Source organism: Martes martes, assembly GCF_963455335.1.
Source record: "Martes martes genome assembly, chromosome: 1".
Taxonomy (NCBI): Eukaryota; Metazoa; Chordata; class Mammalia; order Carnivora; family Mustelidae; genus Martes; species Martes martes.
In genome coordinates, this window is record NC_137888.1 from 142,200,395 (window position 1) to 142,216,845 (window position 16,451).

The following is a 16,451-nucleotide window of genomic DNA, read 5'->3' on the forward strand; positions in this document are numbered from 1 at the left end:
CCATATGCCCTGCCCCTACATTCTCCTGTGCACCTGCCCCTTCCAATATGCCTTTGGTCAGAGCCCATCCAAAGAGGTCTGTAGGCAGTGTATAGGCAGCCCTGACAAGGCCAGCACCACTCCAAAGTGACTTCTACCCTGGAGAGAGGGGACAGCAACCACACACACACGAGTCCAGCTGTGGCCACTGCAGTGGGTAGCAGAATAGACACGTAGTCTGACTATAGGGCCAGCTCACCAACAAAAGCTTCTGAAGGCACAACACAGGGAAAGTACCTTGACTACTGTGTCTGGGAAAAGCCTGGTCTGCCTTGAGCCAAACCCTAGGCAAACCCAAACTAGCTCACAAACAACACAGAGACCCGAGCCCACTCACAACAAAGAGAGCCACTGCAGACAAATGGACTGAAGGCAAAAGCAGTTCAACCTGAACGGTAGGGTAACACAACATACACAGAAGACACCCCTGAAACATGAGGTTCCAGTGAACAGGGGACATTGTACTGCAGAGTACAGGACCTCTTCCATTTCACTATTTCAAGAGCTGGAGACATAGCAGACTTTCCAATACAGAGAGACAAAATTAAGAGAGGATTATGTCCCAAAAGGAAGAAGGATAAGAACACAGCAAAGAGAGCTAAAGAAAACAGAGTTAAGTAATATGCCTAATGTAGAATTTAAAATAATGGTCATAAAGATACTCACTGAAGTTGAGAAGAGTGGAAGACCTCAGTGAAACCCTCAAAAAAGTGATAGAAATGATAAAAAATAGTAACTCAGTAACTGAAATTAGAAATGCACTCGATAAAAAAGTGGACTAGAGAAATAAAAAAGCAGACTAGAGAATGCAGAGAAAACAATGAGTGATCTGGAGGACAGAGTAATGGAAAACAAATCAAACTGAACGGAAGAATGAAAAAAAAAAAAAGTTTTAGGAAACTCAGTGATGCCATCAAGTGTCCACAGCAAATCATAAAATGGCAAAAAGTAGTGATAAAGATAAAATTTAAAACCAGTAAGAGAAAACATTTATAAGAAATACCCAGGACTGTAAGAGAACATTATGAAATATAATATGCCAACAAACTAGGAAACCTAGAAGAAATGGAGAAATTCCTACGAACATATAATCTCCCAAAACTGAATGAGGAAGAAATAGAAAATCTGAACAGACTAATCACCAGATATGAAATTGAATAATTAATCAAAAAATTCCCATGGAACACAAGTCCAGGACCAGATGGCTTCACAGGGAAACTATACCAAACATTTAAAGAAGAATTAATACCTAGTCCTCTCAAACTATTCCAAAAATTAGAAGAGAAAGGAAAGCTTCCAAATTTATTCTACAAGGCCAGCATTAGCCTGATACCAAAACCAGATAAAGATACTACACAAAAAGGGAACTACAGGCTAATATTGCTGAAGAACACGGCTGCAAAAATTCTCAATAAAATACTGGCAAACCAAATCCAACAATACATTAAAAAAAAAAAAATCATTCACCATGATCAAGTAGAATTTATTCCTGGGATGCAAGAGTGGTTCCATATTCCCAAATCAATCAACATGATACATCACATGAACAAGAGAAAAGATGCTAAAGATGCAGAAAAAGTTTTTGACAAAATTCAATACCCATTCATGATAAAACTCTCAATAAAGTAGGTATAGAAGGTACATGCCACAACATTATACATGCCATATAGGAAAAACTCACAGCTAACATCATACGCAAGAGGAAAAAATGGAGAGCGTTTCCCCTAAGGTCCCAAACAAGACAAAGATGTCCACTCTCACCACTTTTATTCAACACAATACTGGAAATGGCAGCCACAGCAATCAGACAAGAAAAAAAAAAAAGACATTCAAATTGGTAAGGAAGAAGCAAAATGATCATACGTGCAGATGACAGGATACTGTATGTAGAAAACCTGAAAAGAATCCACCCCAAATCTACTAAAACTGAGAAATGAATTCTCAGTAAAACTGAGAAATGAATTGCAGGACTCAATTATACAGAAATCTGTTGCATTTCTATACACTAATAATGAAGTAGCAGGAAGAAATTAGGGAAACAATCCCATTTACAACTACATCAAAAATAGTAAAAATACCTAGGAATAAACTTAACCAAGTAAGTGAAATACCTGTACTCTGAAAACTATAAAACACTAATGGAAAAAACTGAAGATGACATAGACAAATGGAAAGATAATCCATGCTCATGGATTGGTAGAACAAACTGTTAAAATGTTCATGCTACCCAAAGCCATCTACAGATTTAATGCAATCCTATCAAAATACTAAGAGTACTTTTCACAGAACTAAACAAATTATACTAAAATTTGTGTGGAACCACAAAAGACCCTGAATACCCAGAGCAATCTTGAGAAAGAAGAACAAGGATGGAGATACCACAATCCCTGATTTCAAGACATACCACAAAGCTCTAGTAATCAAAACAGCATGGTACTGGCACAAAACAGACACAGAATAGAGCACAGTGAAATAAACCCGTGCCTATATGGTCAATTAATCTGTGACAAAGGAGGCAAGAATATGCAATGGGGAAAAGACAATCTCTTCAACAAATGGTATTGGGAAAACTGGACAGGTACATGCAGAAGAATGAAACTGCACCACTTTCATACACCATACACAAAAAGTAAACTCAAAATGGATTAAAGACCTAAATGTAAGACTTGAAACCATAGGACTAGAAGATAACATAGGCAGTAATCTCTTTGTCATTGCCCTTAGCAACATTTTTCTAGATATGTCTCCTCAGTAAAGGGCAACCAAAGCAAACTGCTGGGACTACATCAACATAAAAATCTTCTGCACAGCAAAGGAAACAACAAAACTCAAAGACACCTACTGAATGGGAGGATAGTGGCAAATGACGTATCTGGTAAAGGGTTAGAATTCTAAACATATAAAGAACGCAAGTCAACACCTAAAAAATAATCTAATTAAAAATGGGCAGAGGAGATATGAGGAATTTGAGAGGCAAAGCAGGATGTTGTGGGGAGTAGGGAAGGAAATAATAAAACAAGATGGGATCGGGAGCGAGACAAACCCTAAGAGACTCTCAATCTCACAAAACAAACTGAGGGTTGCTGGGAGTTGACGGGGTAGGGAGAGGGTGGTTGGGTTATGGACATTGGGCAGGGTATGTGCTATGGTAAGTGCTGTGAAATGTGTAAGCCTGATGATTCACAGACCTGTAGCCCTGGGGCAAATAATACATTATAAGTTAATAAAAATGATTTTTTAAAAAATGGGCAAAAGACCCGAATAGACATCTGTCCAAAGAAGACATACACATGGCCAACAGACACATTAAAAGATGCTCAGCATCACTAATCATCAGGGAAATGCAAATCAAAACTACAGTGAGATACCATCTGACACCTGTCAGAATGGCTAACATCAAAAAACACAAGAGACTAGTGCTGACAAGGATGAGGAAGAAAAGGAACCCTCATGCATGTTGGTGAGAATGCAAACTGGTATAATCCACTTTGAAAATAGTTTGGAAGTTCCTCAAAAAGTTAAAAATAGAATTACCATGAGTCTGTATACACATACACACACACACACACACACGGGACTAATACTCAGCAATAAAAAGAATGGAATCTTGCCATTTGCAACAAGGTGGATGAATCTAGGGAGTATAATGCAAATAAGCAAAGTAAGCCAGTCAGAGAAAGACCAATATCATGATTTCACTCATATGCAGAATTTAAAAAACAAATGAACAAAGAAAAAGAGACAAACCTAAAAACAGACTCTTAACTATTAATAATGAATAGATGGCTATCAAAGGGGAGGTGGGGGGAAAGGTTAAAATATGTGAAGGACATTAAGAGTACACTTATGAGGAGCAGTTAGAATTGTTGATTAACTATATCGTACACGTGAAACTAGTATAGCACTGTATGTTAATTAGATTGGAATTTTTTTAAATTAAAATTAAGAAACACATATATAAGCAAGCAAGCAAGCACATCAGCCAGCCAGCCAGCTAGCTAGCTTCTCAGGGGCTACGGCATCTAAGCTTGTGGGATAGGATGCTGGAAGCATTTGAAGAAATTGTCTGTAATCACAGGTTCAAAGAGAGGCAGAAATTAACTTCATATGTTAAGCAGGAAAAAAAAGTATTTTGCCCTAATAGAAACTGACAGTAATCTCTGTAGTGTTTCCCCTTTATCAGTTCTCATTGTCCATTTCAGAAGAATTCATTTGGCCGAGGCCAGGGTAGAATGCTACATTATTCTTAATGCCTGGCTCATCTGTAAGTGGTGGTCACCTTCAATAAAGACAACATTATAAATAAAGAACTGTCAGTTCCACTTAAGGACAATTGGGATTCAGGGGCAGTGTCCTGGTGGGCAGTCAGACAATATGGGGGAAGTAGTGTCTTCATCAGTTATTGGCATCCCAAGAGGAACCTGGGGTAGAATGGGGTTAGAATGCTGTGATGGGCAAAAAATAGTTAAGCTGAGAAACAATTCTCTCACTGGTTAACTTATTTAAAATACTTCAGTGTATGTAACAACTGACTCTAGACTACTGAACTTTGCTTGTAACAACTATTTTTAAAACTTTGCATTTGGTACATTGCTCTCACACTCCTCTTTTTTTCTACCATTTCTTTTCTCTTCAGCACTGTCATGACATCTAAAAACTTGTGTTCAACTTTGTTAGAACCCAATGTAAAATATTAGTAAACAGACTTGGTGAGGACCTGAGAGGCAACTTGTGTTTTAGTGGATGACTTCAGGCTAACCATACTTTAGCAGCTCAGCAGGGTTTTTTGTTTTTACTTTTCCACCCAATTCTTAAAATCTCAGCTATTTGCTGAAAATTGAAGTTGCCCCAAAAGTACTGAGACTTTTGTAAATTAGTAGACTCTGTCAAGTTTTTTCTTTTCAAGAGTTCTAAAAACTAAGTTGTCTCTTGTGGTCTCTATATTAATCAAATTATTAAATTAAAATGATAAACTTAGAACGAGTTCTCTTTAAACTTTACAGAAAAAAAGAACTTAAGGAAACTGAAGGAAAAGGTGTTTAAAAGGAACGCTTCAATAAATTAATAAACTAGTAAAGCTTTTTTTAAATGAGCTCTTTCAAACAATAAAATTTTATAATTCTGGGATTATGCTAGAAGTATACACTATATCAAATTTTAGACAAAATGATTAAAAGGGAAGATAAAGGTAAATTTTTCAGAGAATTTAACTCTCCAGGTAGTTAAAATATATTTAACTCTATGATTTAATCCTTAGTTATAAATCCTATAGACAGCATACACAGAATACTGAATTTCTTAATTTAATAATTCTGTAGTACCGTTTGTTTGGCTTTTTGTAGCTGTATTTTGAGGTCACTACATTCTTTCCTCATCAGTTCCAGCTCTTGTTCCAAACCATGGATCTTCAGGTCACAGCTCAACTTTTCCACCTCCCAGTTTGATGAAGGTGGATTTAAATTCCTTATCACTAAAAAGAGGATGGACAATAAAATTGTTGTTTCTGCCTTCTACATTTGTTGCGATTCCATAAAGGTTATACTAGTAAAACGTAGATAATACAAAAACTAATATAAAACATGCACAACTAACAGTTTTTAAAAACAGTAATACTTTCAAAATACTTTCAAAGACTTATGCTAATGAGAATAAGAAACCTACCAATCTTGTTTCAGAATGTATTAATCACCACTATCCCTGATTTTCTGTTTAGGTTAAAGTACCAGTTTGTCAGTCTGGAACTTTAAAATATACAACACTAATCAAATACATGCTAAAACTGCTGACAAGTCAATAATATTTAAGTCAAGTTAAGACAGTGATAAAAATTAAATGAAGTGAGGAAACTGAAGCTCATGTCTCTAATTACTCTATCTAGTCCCCTCAGAGTATAAAGTATGACCATCAGGCCTAGAAAATGACATCAAAACAACTTATTCATAAACATTTACTATAGAAACTCAATACAACTGGATACTGACTTACCTTTGACATAGTTCTTTAGTCTATCTAGAGATAGAGAGGCTAAAAAGCCCCAACCAGCTACTGTAAGAGAGCTTATCTCAAATGCCTATCAAAAGGCCTCTCTCAGAGGCCTACTCTTCAGCCTGTCTCATCAGAATGTTCATGGGAACAGGCCAATAGCCATATGCTCCAGAACTACTTATTTACTCTAGCATCTCATCTGCACATTTTAACAACTTCAGAAATTTAAATTAAAAAAAAAAAAAAGTAATTGTAACTACTCCATGATAGTGTGCTTAATAGTGGGCAAAAGTTTAGTAGAAAGGAAAATCCAGGACATGCCAGCAGGCAAGATGTTCTGACAAGGATGGAGTTCTACTCCTTTCTTCATCTACTTCATCATAAACTAGCCCTAAACAAAAACCATCAAATTTCCTCTAGGAAAAGTGCAACTTATATCTAAGGAAAAGTTAAAGGAGTTGGTATTTTGGTGAAAGCAGATCAGAGAAATTAATATAAGCCTAAAATTATAAAATAAGTTAAGGCCTTAGCATACAGATATAGAAAACTGATAATGGATATAACGCATAAATGGAAAATTATACTGATTCCATTATAATATTTGTAACAAATAAGTGGCATACCCTGCTGAGTCTCCACCTCTGTCCTTAGCTGGAGCAGTTCTACTTCTTTAGATTGTAGCTGTTCATTCAACATTTTCAAAGATTCAGAGTTGTCTTTATTCTAGTTAAGTAGGGAAAATGCCAAATTACATTCAATAAAATCTATAGGTTGATATACATTAATTTTCAGGTAGATGAAAAAAAAAACAGATTTAGGCCTTTAAAAAAGCAAGGTGGGACGATGAACCCAGTTTTTCACTAATTTTCTTTTTTCTTTTTCACTTAGGAAATACTAGTCACTAGCTTTTTTTCTTAAAAACACATTGACAAATTCTACCATGTGATGATTTTCCAAAATAAGTTAGTGGTGTTAGATATACTTAATTCCTAAACATCATCATATACCATGTATTTATTTTGTAGAGAAATAAGCTATAAATATCACCATTAAAAATTCCAATTTTGGGGGTGCCTGGGTGGCTCAGTGGGTTAAAGCCTCTGCCTTTGACTCAGGTCATGATCCCGGGGTCCTGGGATCGAGCCCCACATCAGGCTCTCTGTTCGGCGGGGAGCCTGTTTCACCCTCTCTCTCTCTCTCTGCCTGCCTCTCTGCCTACTTGTGATCTTTGTCTGTCAAATAAATAAATAAAATCTTTAAAAAAAAAATTCCTATTTTTGCCTTCAGGATGTATATTTCCAATTTTTTATTTAATAAATGTAAGTATTTTTCTTATTTCTAATTTTAAACTTCCTGAAGAAGAAAACTCATTTGCAATATATAGAAACTGTTTTCAAACCAACTTACCATTTTATCCAATTTGCTTTTCAAATTATCTCTATCAATGCAAACCTCTCGATATGCATGATAGGCCTTATTTACTTGTTCACGTCCCACAGAATTTGTTTCTTCATCTAATCGAGCTCCTATAAGCTAATAGTATAAAAATTAGAAGGGAAACCTCAAAGGACGTATTCTACCAAACAAACATAAACAAAACAAAAAAGCTGCCAGTCTTCTGATGGCTCCACAGCTTACTTTTCTTTGTAATGCAGGAATAAAGCCTGGACTATAATTAAACAAACATTTTACTTCCAACAAGTAAGCCTTACTGATTAAGAAAGCAAAAAAAGTATAGGTAAACATTTTTAAAGTCTTCTATTTTATGCTTTTACTTAATCAGTATTTTTTGTTTTATAACATATATTAACTCATCATTCTAAAACAGTACATTATTCTTTTATAATACTTAGATTTTTTCAAGGCAGTAGTATTTCATTTCCACCGTCAGAAAAAATGACAAGTTAAGGTATGCTTGACCTTTTTAAAGAATAAATGTGGTAGTTCATTAAATACTACATTATTGCAGAATAGAAATTATAGGATTGTTGGTCACAAAGTACACAAATATTTCCAATGTTAGCTATACCAAATCACATTTTTCTACTTAATTTTAAAATATGCACAACTACATGCTCCAAAATGTTACCTTTTCTCACCTGTATCACAAATTTGATTACCATTAAAGACAATGTATATGAATATAAAGAAATGATGATGATTTTTACAACTGACTTCCTTTCTCTTAATTCTCCTAGATGAATGAAACTCTACCAAGTCCCTTCCTAAAGTTTTTATAACAAGATAATTCATTTCCTTGACAGCTAAGAATTCATTTCCTTCCCCATTGGGGAAGCTGCTGTTTATAAAATACAAATACAATGATCTAATCAGAAGAAACATAAAACTAAGTTAAAACTTTAAACCTCAAAAAATAAAAGGATGAGTGATAAAGATTTCCCAGTACAAAAAGCCAAGTAGATATGATGATTTATAATGGAATCAGCTTCAACCTTATATATTCTGTAAGATTTAAGAGTGTCAGATTTCTGCATGAGAAAGGTAAACATATGACCTTTATTAGTTAAAAGCATTATTCTGTGTGTTCAAGAACAAAAGAGACAGTTGAGGTAGAGAAGATATCAGTGCTGGTGAAGATGTTTTTAAACATTAGAACAATGTTACATTTAATTTCCTTTGCTGGCATATCATTTGTTGCACAGATTTTAAAATCCTGAATAAAATACATACAATTTATGAAGGTAAGGCAATCTGAAAAAAAGATTCCAAGAAAAATATATTCCAAAAATATATTCCAAATCCTACTCTACACATATTCCCCATGTACATGACATGTGAAGCATAGTATGAGAAGTACTGGGTTTTGAAACTAGCTGAGTTAACCTTGGAAACTTAGTACAACCAGTGAAGAGAGGATAGAAAAATATTTAAAACTTCAAGTATTTTGAGTTATTCTTTAAGTCATAAAATATAATAGATAGTAATTACCTTTTCTTCCAAAAATCTTATTCTTTTCTTTAAGAATGAGTTCTCTTTCTCTGAATCCTTAAGTCGTTTTTTGATGTCTTCATATGCAGTGACAAGGGCAAAATGTGAAGCAACAGACTCATCTCCTGAATATATTGAGATTGGAGTCACTGTGTCTCTCCTATGTGCTTTTTCATGATTCAGAATGCAGATATCATCTTCTACCAGTGCATCCATGACAGCTTTTTAAAAGAATGTAAAAGAAAAATGTCTCTTTCAATAAATGAGCAAGAAAAGAGAGATGGTATTTAGAATATTGAAAATACTGTCAATGTTAAAAACTCCTATTTCTTTTAGAGGCAGCATAACATAGTGGTGAAGGGCATGGACCCTAGAACCAGATTCTAGGAATTGCATCCAAGCACTGCTTAGTGTAAGAATTTGTGCTTAATCTCTCTGCCTTGGTTTCCTTATTTATAAAGTATAAGAAATAGTAGCAACTACTTCACAGAGTTAAGGATATTAAATGAGCTGATATCCACATAGCATTTGAAACCAATCTAAGCTATTATTAGTAAGTTTTAGAAAAAGTTGCGAGACACCATTTATACAGGATAAAAATTTTTAAATATTTTTTATCCACATATTTCTTCATTATCAGTATTTCCACTTTAAGATATAAGCAGCAAGTTTTATAACTTCCCAAACTACACATTTTTAAAAACTCTCCTGAATACAATTCATTACAAGAGTATTATGGAAGTTTTAATGCATCCTCCACTATATTCTTTGCATAGCAGTAACTGATTGATTGTTGTCCATTTGCAATAGAAGACAAAAAGGAATTATTTCAGTACTCACCATGTCCCAGCACCATGCAGTACATTTTTTTTTATTATTATCTCAAATTCATCCAAACAATTCTATGAGGTAGGTATTATCTATATTTTATAGGATCAAAAAGGTAAAGTAATTTGCCCAGGTTAAAGCTAGTAGATGTTAATTAGCTCCAGGAGGGTACAGGTTATGTCTGTTTTGCTCATCATTGTGCCCCAACTTATCATTGTGTGTAAGATGCTCAGTAAATACTGGTTATTAAATGAAGAGTCAATAGTATAGGATTCAGATCAAACTCTAACTCAAAAACCTAAGACAAGAAGCCAGTTACTTCCGTAGTTAGTGAACTTACTTGCTCTGTACATCTACTTTTGTTGTTAGGTTCAGCATTACTTCCTCATCTGAAAGTTATGTTCCTGAAAAACACTGTGGAAGGAGAAATTGTAGCTGAAATCTTTTAAGACCTTATGGGAAAAACAGAGTAAGTGGGACTGCAGGTCATAAGAGATCCTAAAAAATCCTTTTAGATACCTTTTAGTTTGAAATAAAACATCAAATAGAGCAATCTAAATAAGACTATCAATGGAATTTCATGTATCTTATATTAGTAATTCATGACTAATGAAAAACATTTTTAATTACTATGCCTTGCTTGGAATGACATTTGGTTGCTTAGCAAGTCACTGTTCCAAGAATATTATAGGTAAGGAAATTAAGGTAGAAAGGAATTTAGGTAATTTTCCCAAGTAAAATAATAAATAATGAGATGTAAACATAGGCGATTAAGGCACAAGAACTATGTTTTACTGTGCCTGCTTTTCTCCAAAACTTCTGACCTCCCTCCCTATATCGATCAATGCCTGTAAAGTTCATTTTGCTTTATTTCAGACAACATGAATACTAAGGAAAAGTGTAGGCTTTTTCTGGTTCTGGTTTTCTATCACTGTATTTTTTTACTGATTTTTATAATGGAAGGCTTCCAATTGCTCTCAATTAATGTCAGTTTGGTATACCTAGCAATTGGTTTATATCTAAGGTTACAGGAAAGGTAGGCAAAGATGATTGTGTATACTACAATGTGAGTAGGTGAAACCTAACATTCAATCTTCAGCAATATCAACTTAAAAATTTTTGACCACATAAGATAGCTCCTACTAAGCTAGAATGTTTCCCACCCTTTAACAAAGTCCAAAAATAAAAAAGAACGATGCTACCTATGTATTCCAAAAAGGTGGCAGATCCTCAGAACCATAATTAATTCCTGCTGCATCTGGTGGAAGCTGTCCTTGTTCTAGTGATAGAGAAAAATTCTCCTTTCTTTAAAGAGGTTTACTTTTTCCTTTCTGAATTCAACTCTATTCCAAAATAAGAGGAAACATACCAGTCACGCTGCTGATAGATGAAATGTTCATATTTCCTTCCCAAAAGGAAAGTATGGATTACTACCATACTGCGAACTGTAAGTATACACGTCTATCTCTATATAAGACTCTTTCTCATACACATTATACCTTAAAACCTTAGCAGAGTAAGAACAGTTGGCTAGTTAGTAATAGGATGCAGTGTAGTTTAAGAAGAGACAAAATTGTGCCCATTTTAGACATATGATTTCTCATATCTTAATATCTAACCAAATGGGCAGGATTTATTCAACTGAGATTTTTTTTTTTTCTAAAGACTCTTGAAAAACAAGAAATAAGCATAAACTGCTCTACAAAGTCAAAAGAGATGGCCCACTGATTGTGCGCTTTAAGGATCAGAGCATGGATGCTTTTACTTTATACAAAGTTCTAACCAGCTCAGCTATTCATTTTTATCATGAAATAATCACTTACTTGGGAAAGGAAAAAAAAAAAGTGTGGAAGACAGCTGTGCAGTAAAATAATTATCATGCCATAAAGATAAAATATTTGAAATAAGAGAAAGTGCTTCGGGAATTGAGGGTTCAGGTGAAGTAGCAGTTTTGAAAGAAGGTATCACAAAAAAATGAAAGGACTCTTAGTTCCACACTCTTAGGTGAGAAGGATGGTTATTTTCATTGTATGTATAACTTCTGACAAGGGAAACAAGTTCAAAGGCCTGAAAGAGCATGAGAAGAAAGTATGAAAAGGGAAATGGCAAGATGTGAAATTAAAAAAATACCTAACAGAAACAAACTGAAGTGGTCTTTTATGTAGAGAGACTACAGAATTTGGTTCTTATTCTGTGGAATTCAAGACAGACCCAAACATGATTCAAGAATGTGAAGAATACTTACACAACATTTGTAAAATATATCCATAACCAAATGAACTACTTAGTATTGTGCTAAATATTTTGTAAATATTATCTCTTTTCATTCTCATGACTACTCTGAGGTAGGAAATCTTACTGTACTCATTTCACAGACGGAAAAACTGGGGCCTGGGAAGGTTATAGAGCTTAGCCAACACCAGATGATTAGCATATAGCACAAGCACCTGGATTTCAGAGCCTGAACTATTAATATTTTTCCCTCCCCAGTGAATCTTTCACATATTTATATTCATCAAAAACTACAAAACTAGGTGGCACCTGGGTGGCTCTGTTAAGTATCTGACTCTTGATTTCAGCTCAGGTCCTAATCTCAGATTCCTGAGATTCCAACCCTGCCCCCTCCAGCTCAGCATGGACTCCTCTACTTCTCTCCCTCTCTCTCTGCCCCTCCCCTACTCATGTGTGCACACATACATGCATGCTCTCTCTAAAATAAATAAAATCTTAGGGGGAAAAAAAAAGGACCACAAAACTGGGAACCCCTTGGAAGGTTTTTAAGTACCTTAGATGGAAAGAGGTATACTGATATAACAATGTCACATACACAGTATGATAATTGGTCTTTTTAGAAAAATGAGTAGTGAAACTGGCTTATTTTATATTTTTAAATCTACTGCCTAAAGTAAAATGATTTATTTTTAAATCACTAAAAAGTTGCATATGGTGTCCTCTCTCCAAAATGAGAAAATTTATTTGGATATAAGAGCTTCTTCCAAGTTTTATACTATAATTCTATATATTTAGTTATTATACTATAAACATGACCTGGAAAGCAGCATAAAAACTGCTTATCTGTCCTAAAAATTGTATAAGAAATAGCCAAATTGTATGAGAAATACCCATACATTAAAACACAGTGAAGAGGTGCCTAGCTGGCTCACTTGGTAGAGCATGTGACTCTTGATCTTGGGGTTGTAGGTTCAAGCACCATGTTGGGTGTAGATTACTTAAAAATAGAATCTTAAAAAAAAAGAAAAAACAAAACCCAAGATAAAATCTACTAGCATCACAGCTATGCATGCAGTTTTAGTGTTTTAAAATCAGTATTTTAAATTTGCTGTAAAATGAAAAAGGAAACTTTGATTATCTTTGCAAAAATAAATATAAAATCACAAAGGATCAGAAATAGTAATGCTTACATTACTCTGTACCAACTGGACTTAAAGAGATTAAAAGCTGCAGGGCCAAAGAAAATGCTTTCTTAGAAAGGTTCTGAAAAACACAAGGCACCCATCCCATTATATAAATTATTATCCTGAAAGGAAAACTGCTAGCAAATTAACAAAGTAGGCTAGACCTTTATTGCTTATGTATCTCCCTCACAGTAAAGTATGATTCAGTTTTATATACTTCTGTTGTGATGAAATGTCTCTTCATGAGTATCCAAAGTTACTGGCCCAAGAAACTTGATTTTCTGGACAAATCATGAAAGCTTAACTGGCTAATACTATCCTTAATAAACTAGACAAGACCAGTTTTAACATCTAAAATTTGGGAAAACTTATCCTATACTCATCTAATGTTATTTACGTAACTTAAACTATCTTAAAATAACAAGCATGTGCTTAACTTTAATCTTTAAAAAGTGTCATAAGCAGGGGCACCTGGGTGACTCAGTCGGTTAAGCGTCTGCCTTCTGCTCAAGTTACAATCCAAGGGTCCTGGAAATGAGTCCTGCATCAGGCTCCCTGGTCAGCAGGGAGTATGCTACTCCCTCTCCCTCTGCCCCTTCCTCCTGCTCATGCTCATTTGCTCTCTTTATCAAATAAATAAAATTGAAATAAAAAAATTTTTAAAGTGTCATAAGCATATTATTATCAAAATTAGGTTCATCAAAAGACTAGACAATATTTTAAAGGTAAATCTAGCAGGAATTGAGAGCATTAACTTTTAAAACTCAACAAGTATTAAAAATATTACCCAAAGATAAAGCAGACCTCTCTTGATCATAAAAGTCAGCAATAAATACATTCTATAGTAATATAACACACACACAAAATGTCATTGCCCTTAGCAACATTTTTCTAGATATATCTCCTCAGGAAAGGGAAACAAAAGCAGAAACAAACTTTGGGGGCTACACCAAAATAAAAAGCTTGCATGGCAAAGGAAGCCATCAACAAAATAGAAGGAAGGCAACCTACTGAACAGAAGTAGAAATTTGCAAATGACATATTCAATAAGGAGTTAATATTGAAAATATATAAAGAATTTATGTAATTCAACACCAACAAAATCCAAACAATATGATTAAAAAAATGGGCAGAGGGCCTGACTAGATATCTGTCCAAAGAAGACATAATGATGGCCAACAGACACATTAAAAGATGCTCAACATCACTAATCACCAGGCAAATGCAAATCAAAACCACAATGATATATCATCACCTTACAACTGTCAGAAGAGTTACTATCAAGACAAAAAATAACAAGTATTGGCAAGGATGTAAAGAAAAACGGACCCTAGTGCACTGCTGGTAGGAATGCAAACTGGTGTGGCCACTTTGAAAACGGTATGCAGGTTCCTCAAAAAATTAAAAATAGAAAAACCGTACAATTCAGTAATTCCAAAAAAAAAGGAAACACTAATTTGAAAAGATACATGCACCATGTTTACTACAGTATTATTTACAACAGCCAAGATACAGAAGCAACCTAAGAGTCCGCTGATATATAAACAGATAATGAAAATATAGTAAACACACCATAGGGTATTACTTAGTCATAGAAAAGAATGAGATCTTGCCATTTGCGACAACACAGACCTAAAGGGTATCATGCTAAGTGAAGTAAGTCAGACAAAGATAAATTCTATATGATTTCACCTAAATGTAGAATCTAAAAAACAAAAGACCAAACAAAAGTAGAAATGGACCTAAACCAAGAACTGATAGCTGCCATAGGGGAAGGGATGAGGGATGGGCAAAATGAAGGGGAGTAAGAGGTACAGGTTTCCAGTTACAGAATAAGTCACAGGATGAAAGGTACAGCATAAGGAATACAGTCAATGATACTGTAATAGCATTGTATGGTGACAGATGGTAGCTACATGTGTACTCAACATAGCATTATGTATACAGTTGTTAAATTCCTATGTTGTACACCTGAAACTAATGTAACACTTGTGTTAACTATATTTCAATAAATAAATAAAATTCTAATAGAAAACAAACAAAAAATACTGACTGCTAGACAGCACTGCAGAACTTCACAAGTCAATATATCTGGGGTGAAAATGTCAAACTGAACTTTCAGTAATCAACCCATGTAATTTTAAGTCCCTATCCAATTTGAGAGCCACTATTCTACAGAGTCAAGTGGCTACTATGTGATTTACGGAATTCCAATTATAACTAGTATTCTTAAACATTTATGGTCCTGGTTAGTTCTGTATTATCAATTGGTAAACATCATCTAACTTGTGCATGAAGATTGTGTTTTTAATAGTATAAAAAATAAATTCATATTCATTGTCTCTCTCATCACAACAGTATCAGAGAATCAGATATATTTGCCTATAGGAAATATATCTATATAACCGTGCAATTATTTTATATATTTGGAATTAAATTGTTTCTTACATAAAAGATGTATAAATTAAAAGAAAGTTAAAAAGAGTTAAGGTGAGGGGTGCCTGAATGGTTCAGTCAGTTAAGCGTCCAACTCTTGATTTTGACTCAGGTCATGATCTCAGGGTTGAGAACAATCCCTGGTGAGTCACCACGCTGAGTGTGGAGCCTGCTTAAGATTCTCTCTCTCCCTCTGCCCCTCCCCCTCCTCACAATCACCCCTCCCACACTTACATGTGCACTCTCTCTCTTTAAAAACAAAAACAAAAAAACCAGAGGGGGGGTTAAGGTGAAAGATGTTGACATTTATTGCTGAGAACAATGAAATTCCCAAGAATGATTAAAAGGTGTTCTGGTCAGCCAATTCCAATGTGAGGAGGAGATGTTTCCACACCATCAAGCAATGTTCTGGACACCAGATGGGTAGCCTACAATTCAACTCCATTCTGATAGTATCTACCAGCATATTCCACAGTTTAAGGGCTTGCTCCCACAAGACTGCCCTCTACTTTGGATGCTAACTGTAAGCCTAGGTTGTTACCCGTGCTTCTGACCATACATATACATAGGGTGAGGTCCTGAATGAAGCCACTTCTGTCCTTCTGGAATTTGGGGCCAACATAATGGCATGTGAAATGTTCTGGAAGCTCTCTGAACCCTCCCTTTTTTTTTGGTTTTTACAAAGGCTTTCTTACATAAAATGATTAAATCATTGACAACTCATTAAAATTTCAGTGCCACCCTCTCGCCCCCACGGCCACCAACCTTGGTGGGGCTGAAAGCTTCAACCCTCTAATG

The 16,451-nt window shown here is 34.9% G+C and overlaps 1 protein-coding gene across 3 annotated transcripts in view; it reads right to left on the minus strand.

The window, feature by feature from the left end:
- Window positions 1-16,451, minus strand: part of AZI2 (5-azacytidine induced 2) — a 39,844-nt gene that overhangs the window by 13,081 nt on the left and 10,312 nt on the right. For 2 of the 3 annotated variants that reach the window (XM_080814932.1, XM_080814933.1), the window contains exons 2-6: window positions 10,142-10,215; window positions 8,974-9,194; window positions 7,432-7,557; window positions 6,648-6,747; window positions 5,361-5,509 (exon numbers count right to left, since the gene is read on the minus strand). In XM_080814932.1, the coding sequence (XP_080671058.1) occupies window positions 5,361-5,509; window positions 6,648-6,747; window positions 7,432-7,557; window positions 8,974-9,194; window positions 10,142-10,154 (609 nt within the window). In that variant the 5' untranslated portion in view covers window positions 10,155-10,215. The remainder of the gene's footprint in view (window positions 1-5,360; window positions 5,510-6,647; window positions 6,748-7,431; window positions 7,558-8,973; window positions 9,195-10,141; window positions 10,216-16,451) is intronic. The other variant, XM_080814931.1, reaches the window with a different exon arrangement.